The following is a 12,634-nucleotide window of genomic DNA, read 5'->3' as shown; positions in this document are numbered from 1 at the left end:
ACTTTGACTTGGAACAGAGGATTTGTACTCTGTAGTATTTCTACTGTTACTGCAGTACTGCAGTACTGGGGCCCTACAGTGACACCAATTAAGCTGATTTTCCAGCTCATGTCATATGATGCATGAGTCAGTCAGACGTCGTCCAGCTCAGCAGAGTCTCTCTGGGTGACTCAGTTTTTATCAGTGTGACATCTGCTCTGACAGAAATAACAACAAACAACAACAAAGTGATGTTTCTGATACGATTATGCCCAAAATGGTCCTCACAAACATAGAAGTACAAGTACACACACACACACACACACTGTGCACGTCGTACCGTAGTTGGTGCTGGGTGCTGTGTACTTGGTGCTGGACTTGCGGATGATGTTCTCGTGGATCTGGTACCATTCGTTCTCATTGTTACACCTGCAGATCAGCAAAAAGTTTTTTTCTCTTATCAAGCTGAAAACACTTTTGATATTTTGATGTTTTGATAGAAAACAACCAAACTAACTACAGACACACTGCAGATTAAACAACATGTGAGCCGGACTTTTATTTTGTGTCGCTGGCAGACGAGGAGCCCAGTCGTCCTGCGGTGCCTCAAACATGTTGCTGTTTTTAGTCACATCAACGCTTCAAGACGCTCGAGGACCACGAGGCCCGAGGGACGTGGGGGATGCGTAACCACCCATGAAGCACGAACCATCCACAGGAATTCAGCCGAGGCTGCTCCGAGGCACCAAACACACACATGCAGTTTCGTCACGGTGCGACTGTGAGCACCGTAGGGCTCCTGGAGGCAAGTCTTCAGAAGCCTCCGCCCTGAGGGATCCCCTCCTGAGCGCTGACAGCACCGAAAGACTGCAGAGAGTCCTGTCTGAGTAAACGCTGACTGTCAGTGGCTCAGGGGAGCTCTCATCATCTTTATCTGTGCTCGTTCACAGAACACATAGTCATATGGTGTCCATCACATCAGGCCTGACTCCAAACGGTCCAGTCTGGGGCCAGATCCACTGCTGAGGAATAACCAGCAAATCAGTCACAGTGATTGAAACTCTCTGAGGCTCATGGTCCTTCTCACTCTTTGTTTTTGTGAGTAGCCGACAGTTAATCTATTGGAGACTGATATATTTATACAGTAAAACAAATCACTTCACCTTCAAACATCAGGTATGGTGTGTGTGTGTGTGTGTGTGTGTGTGTGTGCGTGTGCAGCCACCCACGTGTAAACCTTCAGGACAAAGTCCTTTTCCTCCTTGAGCTCCGAGATGGTCTGCAGCACGTCGCTCATGGCCAGGACAGCGCAGCCGTACGGGCGGCGGTACTGGACGTGCGGAGGCCCCTTCTTGCTGTCGTTCAGCAGCATGCGACCTGCAGCAGGAGGCGTCAGAGCGCCGCACTCAGACGAGGCTGCTTTTCACATCCGCTCAGCAGCAAACAAACACAAACCTGCTTGTAAACAGCTAAGACTCTAAAAGATTTTCAGCTTGAACAGATTCTATTTGACTTCCCTTCCTTCTTTTGTGAATTATTAATCAAAGCCCAACGCAGCAGCACTTAAAAGTCTATCATCAAGAACCACCAGTGGACTCTGACAGTCCCAACATTAGACACACCCCATCGCTTTTTATTTCAGGACTGCTGTGCAGGATTGAACGACTCTGCGCTGTATGTGCTGATTTTCTGTCTCCCCCCTCCTGATTGTGATTGTGTAACAACCATAGTCTGACCTGTCCTGATGACCTGGGACACGATGTAGAGATCCCTCTTCATGTCCTTGTTGCTCAGGTCCTGCAGAGTCCAGGAGAAAGACAAAAACCCAGTGAACGAAAACACAACGCTGATGTTTCAGTTGGACTAAACCGATCCAACCACCCTCAGCAGCAGAAGATGATCTGCAGTGAATATTGAGGTGCAGGACAGATGATCCCCCTGGATCCCAAACCCAAACTCTGAAACAGCAAAACTGACATGAATGAATGTTCATATTGAGCCTGTTTAGAGACAGTGGAGGGAGGACGGGACTAACGGAGGGACGGAGAGAACAGGAAGTGTTTCTTTTGTTATTGTCTCTTTGTTTCCCGTTGTTTCCCTGTGAATCAGCTCTACACAGACCAGGGTGTGTTGTGCATTTAAAATCCTGTATTACCTAAAGACCTCTGGTGTGAAGCTCTGGCACAGTGTGAGCAAAGTGAAGCAGCTTTTGTTCAAAGGGCCTCATAAGAACATAGCGATGAAAATACGTCTGTCACGGTTGTTTCCTCGTGGATTTCTGCAGAACCAGATGATTCTGACTGAATCCTCTCCAGGCTCATTCCTCAACCCATCACCAGGGGGCAGTGCCTCCTTTCTTTTGTAACTTCTTATATTCTGCTTAAACTGTACCAGACACTTGTGTTTTAAGCATTTTATGTGTGTGTGTGTGTGTGTGTGTGTTACCGTGAAGAGCGCACACAGCCTGTCCACCTTCTCTGGATTCTTCGGGCCCCCGTTCTTGTTCAGTCTCACCATAAACTTCTCACTAGAAAACACAAGAGCAGCAGTGTTTAACTGAAGAACCGACGTTTAATCCCCACGTCCTCGGGGGAGACTGAAATCCTGGCAGGTGCTGCTCTGCAGAGAAATTCACTTTGTGCTTTATGTCCCCAAATTACCGCAGCAAGCTGGTTGGCAAGATGTTGTGCAAAGCTATCTTTCTAATATTAAAAGTCCAGGGAACGAGCCAAGTTTGGTCATGTCAGTCTGCATGTCCTCCAAGGCTGAGAAACCGAGCAGTAACCGCTCTCAGTTTACACCTGGTGCCCTCCCTGAGTCTCCTCGGGGTAATTCTGAAACAGATAAGACTCTTTCAGATTTCTGCTCATGCCTCCTCTGTCCTCCCCCTGGAATACCAGCAGAGAGGAAACTCTGAAGCAGCGTGCCTCAGCTTTTTTCGCTTCGGGGAACAACAGAGAATTGCGTGCTGGTGTCAGCCACTCTGTTCTTTAACTCCTGATTATCCAGGGGCATGCGACTAAGCCAACATGCTTTGATTCAATGAAGCTGCACATGATATCAACACAGCTAAGCCCCAGAAACATTGTGAGATTTCTCCAATTAATACACACTAATCCACTGACACTCAGCTCTGAAACAAATCTGTGTGAAAACAGAGGAAATAAGACAAAACCAGGTGGTGTGTTCTTTGGATTTCATATCAAAACCGACTTGTTTATCCTGCAGAGCTCGTGGTTAAGAATGGATGCGAGAAGTTAACGCAGTTCTGTAAAGTGTCGTCTGCTGATCAGTAAATAAATGTGTTATTGTCTGGAAGGACCAGTTTAAAGAGGATTTATGGACCAGCCTCATCGTGATGATGCGTCTCTTCATTGCTGCTTATCTCTGACAGACACACACCTCAGCACAGTCACAGCCTCAGCCCCATTAAAGTCATGTTGGAATAAATCACAGTGAACTCAATGGGATTAACGCAGATATTGATCCTCTCTCACAATCATAACAATCACACAACAACTATCTGCTGGGTATGAGCATGTGAACACATGACCTCCACCTGGTCAGACACCGACCAGCACCAGGCTGCTCTGGGTTATTGTGGCTGTTTCTTCATAACTTGATTTGACCTTTTTTTTAATTTTATCCTGTGAGCATCAAAGAAAAACTAGCAAAGCTGATGCTGATGCTCAGCCAGACTTTGGTCTTTATGCTGCCACGTCCTCAACCAGGATTTGATCAGTGTGGTTTCATCTGCTCTCCTGTCTTTCTCTAAAAAACAATAATGCCGTTAGCTCCACGCACCTGCCGCCTCCTGGCGCTCGCTCACAAACTCTTCTCCTCCGTCCACATGGACACAAGTGTCCAAGTGAGGAAATGGAAACGTCCCTGAGGCTGAGTCACTGTTTCAGCTTCATCTTTTCATCAGCCAGTCAGTTGTATTGAGCCCATGTGTGTTATTACTGAGCCAGTAAATAAATTCACCCGGTTCATTAGGAATTTCATTCAAATACAAACGACTGAACATACCTGACCTTCGGTAACATAAGGGATTCATCTCATTAACCGGTGCCTGACAGTGCTGTGACGTTCATGGTCAATATTGTTTCTCCTCATAGAAAAAAAACACAGTTCTTCATTATTCTGCGTATAATCCCAGACAATAATCTTTGGACTTATTGCTGATGTTTGCACAACTCCCTGCAAACAGCAGCAGTAAGGACCAACAAATCCCTACAACACACACAGGGCGTCTGGCTCTATAAGCTAAACAATTTACTCTAATCCTCCGGAGATTCCACCGCACAAACAAACCAACAACAAAAGAGAATAAATATGCATTTCTCCTCAAACAGCAGGGGAGTGTGGCTGTGTGGATGTGGGCTGCTTTTACATTCAGCTGTAGCTCCGGTGTTGTTGTTGTTGTTGTTGTTGGTGGGTGTGTGTTTTTTTGTTTTTAAAGAAAGAGTGATTGAGTGAGAGGGAGACTGTGGCCAAAAAAGACACACAAACACAAACACAAACACAAAAGAGACGTCACCATCCCATAGGTGGTGCAGAGAGACACTAACAAGCAAACAAACACTTCTATGGAAATGCATATGAACCAATCAGCACATCAGCGGCTCACAGACATTACTGACCAGCTGGTTTTAACCTTTACGGATCCAGGGGAACCTCTCCAAACATTCCTACATGGAAGCTGCAAAGAACAACCACATCCTTCCACCTCCATCCACAGGGCAGATTCACTGCTTCAGTTCCTGACACCACCTGTTCCTTACAAAGACTTTCCATCTGATCAGAGGGTTCAAACCAGTAACCATCCTGCCTCCCAGTTACATGTTCCCATCAACACCTCCCTGACCTCACCCTGCCACCTCCACCTCACGTGTTTACCCAAATCTGCAGAAAATAAGCTAAAGACAATATGAAGTCTGCTGCAGATGCTGCTGCTAGGTCTCCAGTCTGATGCCTTTAATTCTTTGATTTGTTGAATGAAATGTCAGATTCTGTCTTTATTAATATCATCAAAAATGAAAACCTTTTTCTGCAATACTTTTCAAATTTCCATTTCTTTCCTAAAAAAGGTGCCGACATATTAATCAAACTGGTTCCAGACACGGCAGCATGAAAACATAAGTGTCGCTGAGCATTCTGGGAGTCCTGTGTATGTGATACTGGGTGATACTCACACACTGATGTGATCATTTTCCACCTGAAAGCTTGTTCCTACATAAACATTTGACACAGGTGATTTATCTTCTATTGGTTCTATCAAATTCCCCAGAGTGAAGCCATTTCAATTTAACCTTGTTTCAACACTCAATGGCTGATTTCACCACATTACATTACAGCCAGTGATGCTGCATGAACGCCTCCTTTCACTGTATCCTCAGCAGATCTGCAGTATTATTGTAGTCGTTCACTTCACTCGGTCATTACCATCATTACAGGAAAACGCACTCATGCCCCGACGTTACTCCTGGGATCTGGGTAAAACTGTGAAAGAGAGAAGCTGTTTGGGACGAGAAAAACATAAAACCTTAATAGAACGTTTGTGTTTCCTCGATGAGAACAAAATGATGACAGAGGGTAAAGACTGAGAAGAAACAAAAGCCACATCATGTGCAGAGAACACAGAGAGCGCTGTGCAAAGGTCTTTACTAGAAACCTGAAAGTACTGATACAAGTCCTGGTGGAGCTAAAACCAGATATATATTGATATAATAATGGAAATATAGTGTTGCAGTAGCTACACATCTGCCTGTGAACATCGGAAAACATTTACTGTTCTGAACACTGCACAATGTTCAAGTGTCCCTGAAGCACCACACAGACTCCAGCCGACGGCCAACCAGCTCGTACGTCGTGCACCTGGTGAGAGGAAATACCTCTCCACACCAGCGGGGGCCAGTAGTCTGGACTGGTCAGTCAAACAGGGACAGTGAAAGACCTGTACTGCAGATAAACAAACCATTTTCACACCACAGACGGTTTGTAGCTGCTTCTGATCCAGAACATGTCTGAGAAGAAGCTGCAGGTGGAGCTGCTGTTGGCAGGACTCGGTCTTTGGTTGGGGAAGAAGGAAGGAAGAGGAGGAGGAGAAAAATAAGGAGAAAAATGAATTTCCTTATTTGTGGTGTGTCCCTGAAGCCCGAGAGAGTGTTCAGTGTGTTTGTGGTGACAGAGGAGAAATAAGAGGAGAAATCAGCCTCCTCTCAAAAGGCCCCTCAGAGACAGAGTGACGGCTTTGGGACGGGAGAAGCATGAAAAGAGGAATCACCTGCTGACACATCACTGGACACTGCCTCAGACTCAGACTCTCACTGTGCAAAGATCACGATGCTCACAACACACACTCCCACACAAACACTGATTGGAGTTGAGGCTGCACTAACAATCCTCGGAGTGAGGGCTGCTCAGCTAAACCTCAATAACCAGCGGTTTGGTTGGAAAGTATCTGCCATGTGCTGCTCCTCTCTCCTCTCTGTCATCCGAGCGTCTCACAGGATCAGGCCTCGTCATTCGAGTCTAACGCTGAGTCAGAGCAGACACTGAAAACAGAGCCAAGGTCAAGTGTGTGTGTGTGTGTGTGTGTGTGTTGATGGGCGGATGGAGGCTGTAGCTGTTTGCAGTGAGCAGAAAGAAACAAACAAATTAACTAAATGAATGTGATGCTGTGTATAATACTCTCATTGACCTGACACTGCACCACATTCAGCGTATACACCACAGTTGGCCTCATTATTGACATTAGCAATTCCTGATCGCTGCACTAATGCATAATTGATGGGCACTCATAATGTTGGTCGGGGGGGGTGGGTCATGTATTATTCACAGGAGCTCTGGGTGGCCGCTTACCACTATTTGTTCCCCATTATGAAGCTAATGTGTCAGGTATGAGGGAGAGTGTGAAGAGGGTGAAGGTTTCTGTATTCAGGATACCAAACATCAGGCCTGAACATAAAGACGAACTGAATTTGAACTTGAGACGTTCAAACTGAGAAAAATAGACACAAACAAACTCCTGGTCTAATTCGCACCAGTTTGTCACCTGAAAAAAATGATTCACTAGTTCTACCTGAGTTTTCCACCCAAATATTGCAGTTTTAAGGTGCAGTTTAGTGGCATTGACTACGACATGTTGTAAAAGATTTTAGCCTGAATTCATGAATAGATGGAGGTTCAGACACAGACCCTTTTCTTACCACTACAATTAACGACACTCACAGAGGAGCTGGTATTAATTATCTCAGACCAAGCATCTTCAGTGGAGTTGCTCAAGGATCCATTACGGGTCCTCTTGTCTTCTCCCTGCACCTGCTTCATCTCATGCAAATCATTCAAACATACAACATTTCCTTCCACTGCTTTGTTAATGATATTCACCTTCATCTCCTGCCTCTCCATGTTTATCTCTTTGCTCCTCTCACACTGCTGTACCACGTGAATTCTTACAATCTGGAGACCAATAAAGTCGCACCTTCTGTTTTCTGTCTTAAAACCAAACACCCAGGATAGTTTTAAGAAACCATGTGCAGATTTGGTGACTCCCGGGGAGAGTACACATCTAGCACAGTTTGATGTTTGAGACAGGTGGAGTGGGTGTCATGTACTGTTCTCTTCTTGATTTACAATGCAAAACACATTCAGCAGTCTGATAACCACAGTAAGTGGTTTAAAAACTATCCTCATACATCAGGTCCGTTGGTCCATTTACTTCAGCCCGTTCATGAGAAATGGTAAAGTGATGATTCAGAGTAAAAATGTTTGGTAAAAGTCAGGATGATTTAACAGAAACCAGCCTTTAGGAGCAGATATTAGTAAGTCATCACAGAGGGGCACTGGAAGACGCCATGAATCACTAAACTAAAACCACCACTTTAAAATTCATGACGTCTGGAGTCCAGGAGGGAAAGTATTGATTTGGTGTGAGCTCCCGCAAATTCATTAACAGTAGTTGATAGAAAGTCAAAGACCAAACATGCCGACAGGAATCCAGAAAACAAAACACGAGTCTCGCCCACACGTACACTCATCCTCGGCTGATGATTCTGCCTACCTGATGGTCCTCCCCTCTCTCAGGTCATACAGGGAGAAGAATATGTCGGTGTCCTCTCCGATGCTGTTGTAGGTGAAGCTCTTCAGGTTGACCAGCAGGTGGTGCGGCACCGGCACTCTGCACGGGTCCCCGTGTCGCTGCCGGGTGCCGTCACCCTGGAAATCCACGATGAAAACAAATATTAGAGTGAAACTGATCAGTGCAGTTAATACTCACATGATTTGGAAAAAAAACACTATGACTAAAATTAACGGCCTCAGGATCTGATATTAACTCATCTCTGATGAAATAAAACAAGTTTTTAACATCAGTGATTAAAACTGCACGACGAAGCATCTCAAAGGAGAATCTGACAGCAGATCAAATAAAGCAGCTTTATTTACACATGAACTCTATCACAGTGAGTATTGTCTCAGACGTTTAGGCTTGTACATATAACATTTCCCTTCCTTTGATATTTTCATTCATTTAGAAAAGAAAAAGAGGATTAAACAACTGTAATGTTCTGATATAAAGAACTCTATTTGTGTTGCATGGGCTAATTTTGAGTCCTGACTGTCCTGAACTAATCAAATAAGTGTCTAGTATTATTAATTTTAAAAAAGTACCTCAGGGCACAGTAAAAGTACTGAATTATTGTGAGTATTATGAGTTAGCAGCATCTTAATGTATCAGCTACTGTAATAACGTCTGTGCTGGTGTTATCACTGCGTCTGCTGTATCAGATAAAATGCTCAGGTGAAGTACGAGCTCAGCGTAGAACTGAGGTACACAGATTTACTGCAGTATCATGTACAGTACCTGTGTGGTACTTTGCTGAACGCTGTGTCTGCTGGACAGGTGCTGTGGACGACACAAAGACACAAAACGTTACGTCAGGAGTTAAAAACCATCTCCTCACCTCACCTCCTCATCTGCTTCCTCACCTCACATTTCCTCTCCTCGTCTCCTTTCCCTCCCTGATTTCCCCTCCTCCACTTGCTTCCTCTCCTCCTCATTTTCTTTCCTTGCTTCCACCTCCCTCTCTATTTCACCTCCTCTCATCTCTTCACTTTGATTTCACTTCTCGTCTCTGCTCCTCTGCTCATTTCGTCTCGTCACCTCGGATCTCCTGTCTCCTTCTCCTCCTCCTCAGCTCTCCTCATTTCCTACCTTTGTCTCCTCCCTTCCCACCACCACCTCCTCCTCTCCTCCCGTCTGTTCTCTTCTGTTCTCCTTATTTTCTGCCTCACATGACGAAAATGTTTAACTGCCTCAGAGACTCATTACTCCGCTTGTCTCTGTAAATCTCTGGAGTGGCCGTGTGAGGAGAGGGCGAGCGAGGAGCGAAAACCTGCTTGATGAATTGAAGTAATGACTGTCAAAAAGCCATCTGCAAGTAGTCCGACCTGAGCAGAAAACCAACAGCAGCCTGCGGCTGAACGGAACGAAACCAGAGCGGTCTCCAGAGGATCTGGACCAAACTGAACCACACACATTTACATGTTATGGACATTATTACTGTTGATTCCCAATTTATGTTTCAGCGGTTAGTGCATATTCTGAATTACTAATATTTTTAGTGCAGCTGCACGGTTTAATTGGCCGCACTGACATAGACATATTGATGTTTTTGTATTTTGGTCATGCTTATATCCAATATATTAGTCAACAGGCACATTTCAGTAAATAAACAAATGTGGGGCTGCGTCAGAGTTTCTCCACTGAATCATCTGATGATTCGTTTTTTGATGAATAAAACAAAACAGTGGAAACATTTGCCCAAGGTGGAATATGTCTACAACTGGTTTTATTCAACAAACAGTCCAAAACCCAAATCATTTTAATTTACTGCCAAATAAGACAAAAAGGCAAAAAAAAAATAAAAAGATTAAAACAACTGCAGTATATACGCTCTCGTCGACAGTTTATATTCACAGTCAATTACTGTGCAATGGACTGTTGTCCTCTGTATATTTTAGAAAGTGTCTGGTTACTTATTTTGTATTCTAGTTGTGTTTTCCTCCAGTGCTGAATCTCATTCTGCTGCTGCACTAATGTAAATTCACCACAGGGATCAATAAAGTTTAATTTGATCTCATCTTCTGTTTTCTTCATCTTGACTTTTTGCCGATCAAACTGAAAAACAGAGGCGGGTTCAGGAGGAAACATTTCCATTACAGAAAATGTATAAATTACAGTTTCATATCTGTGTGTTGTCTCTGATCAGAAAACATCTGGGGTGTGAAATCACATCTGACGCAACTGGAAAAAAAAGGCCATTACACTCCACAGATGTTTGTAATGTTTGTCTTTCTGCATCCAACCATCCATCAACTTTACCACTTCATCTCCCTTTATGTCTCCTCTCCTTCCTGCATCCCTCACCCTGTCTCCAGATCAGTCTCCAGGCAACAGGACAAAGGAGGAGTACAGTGTTTTACTGGTACAGCTCGGCTATTTAAAGCAGGACTGATATAAGACACAGAACATCAAGTATTACTAAGAGACCATGAACAATCAGGAACACTCCTCACGTTGCAGCAGCTCCCTCCTACATCAGGTCGCTCCGGGGATATTTCCCTTCAATATTTCCTAAAACAGACCTGGAAATCTGACGCACCGACCCACGGTTCATCCATCCAGAGTGAGGGAAAGTTCAGATGAGCTGAGGGAAGATGCAGGTTTGGAAAAACTACAGGTAATGAGCCTATAACAACAGTCCAGTGTCAAGGTGGCCATAACAAACTGGACCTTTTCAATCTGATGTATCGATCAGTGTGATGGTTTCCTTCATTTCAAATGAATTCTGTGTTATTTATGTCAGGAATTTCATCAATTCAACTGAAAATAAATTCATCCATAATGCTGCGTAGAGCAAAGTGAATTATTCACCATATTTTATTACAGTGAAAACATCAGTGGCCATTTGCCGTCAGGAACTTTTCCCATGAGTCTGTGAGAAAGTTAATTCCAGATGCAGCATCACTGCTCAAACATCAGCCACAGGTTATTAAGTTTACTCAGTTAAAGCTGTTAAAAACTACTTCCTGCAGTGAATCCTCCGTCACGAAGGCGATAACGTTCGCTTTGCCTTCACACTGTTCTGCACTATACAGCTGTTTCTGGCTTTTAGCCTCCCTGATATACATGGGGGTGGACAAAATAGTGGAAACACCTGCCGGTATGACAGTTCAACACCAGCAAAAACTTAAAAAAAACGATCAAACCACCGAATCAACGTGACTCAGTTTAAACACAAAGTTAAATCTTAGAGAAACTGACACCTTCAGATTCTTGGATCTGCTAAAACTGGGTACATCTGTTTGTTTTTTTTAAGTGGTACCCCACAGATCAGGACCAGGATCATGTCACCAGGAACCTCCCTGTTCAAATAAAACCGTAGAAGATCAGATGAAGCCACCGTTTAATACATGAAGATTTATCTGTGAGTGAAGTGACAAACACCCTGAGATAAAGTCTTAGCTGCCAGTTAGAGCATGAGTGAGTAAAAAACAACACACACAGGTGAAGGACAAACAAAAGGGGGAATCATCTTCCTGCCTCGGGGAACAGTTGTTGTTAAAATGGACTAAATCAGACATGAAGGTTGCTGTCAAAGGATGAGAGGGATGAAACGATCACAAACACGCCAACGGCTGATTTAGACCAGAGACAGACAAACCCCTGCCTGCTGTGCAATATAGATTTTATTTTTGTTTCCTAAAACCAAGACGTCCAGGACCAATAGGTCAGATGTTTACTGCTGGTCAGAACAACACTTCAGTAAAACATCAAGAGGCACTGTAGAGATCTGAAGCTAAAGCTCTCCACCCGCCGTAATTTAGAGACAATCCCAAGTCCAACACACAATCATGAGGAAACCAACCGACCCTCCTGAGTGTCGAGTAAAATCCTGTGTCTGAGTCTAAAAAAGAAAAGAGGCATTAACACACAACAGCTGACACGTTTCTGTTTTATCTAAACTCCCCTCTCAAACGTTAAAAACATGAGTTTATTTTTCATTGTTGGTGCTGAGCCTCTCTAATCTCTACTCACACACACCGACACTGATCAAACACTGCTCCTTTCAATCATAAACACACTCTGGCTGAGTACACACACCTGAGGCAGGAGAGCATTTAACCTGAGAGCCAACAAACCGTCAGCTGCCAGAGAATTAATGTAAATTAGCTGAAGTTGGACTGATTGTTCCCCCTGATGGGACAAACAGCTGAAAAAGTGTGTATGTAAATTAAGATAAAGTCAAGTATAAAGAAAAAGTGAAATCCTTCAGGGAGATCTCTCTTGGACTGCCTCATAAAAACACAGACACTGAGGAGGATGGTCACTAGGGCGAGGATGAACAAAAGATTCATTTGTTTCAAAGCATCATCTGGTTTTTGCATTTATCTTATAATCATAATCCTGATAATGGAGCTGTAACCTGAGATTACTATACCAGCTACTCTACAGTCACCATGTATAAGAGTCCAAGGAATCCTGCACTAAATAAACGCTTTGAATGTCTGAATGAACCTACCATCTTATAAAGATCTGAGACGCTTATCTGGTCTTCATCCACCATGTCAAACTCTTTTCTTGGCACCA

General features: G+C 44.0%; 1 protein-coding gene across 9 annotated transcripts in view; it reads right to left on the bottom strand.

The window, feature by feature from the left end:
- Positions 1-12,634, bottom strand: part of LOC113129966 (dedicator of cytokinesis protein 3-like) — a 131,575-nt gene that overhangs the window by 31,826 nt on the left and 87,115 nt on the right. For all 9 annotated transcript variants that reach the window (XM_026306242.2, XM_033325205.1, XM_033325202.1 and 6 more), the window contains exons 7-13: positions 12,567-12,634; positions 8,846-8,887; positions 8,045-8,199; positions 2,425-2,506; positions 1,716-1,776; positions 1,209-1,356; positions 320-408 (exon numbers count right to left, since the gene is read on the bottom strand). The exon at positions 12,567-12,634 is cut by the window's right edge and continues 17 nt beyond it. In XM_026306242.2, the coding sequence (XP_026162027.1) occupies positions 320-408; positions 1,209-1,356; positions 1,716-1,776; positions 2,425-2,506; positions 8,045-8,199; positions 8,846-8,887; positions 12,567-12,634 (645 nt within the window). The remainder of the gene's footprint in view (positions 1-319; positions 409-1,208; positions 1,357-1,715; positions 1,777-2,424; positions 2,507-8,044; positions 8,200-8,845; positions 8,888-12,566) is intronic.

Source organism: Mastacembelus armatus, chromosome 5 (assembly GCF_900324485.2).
Source record: "Mastacembelus armatus chromosome 5, fMasArm1.2, whole genome shotgun sequence".
Taxonomy (NCBI): Eukaryota; Metazoa; Chordata; class Actinopteri; order Synbranchiformes; family Mastacembelidae; genus Mastacembelus; species Mastacembelus armatus.
This window is presented reverse-complemented; position numbering and strand designations above follow the sequence as displayed.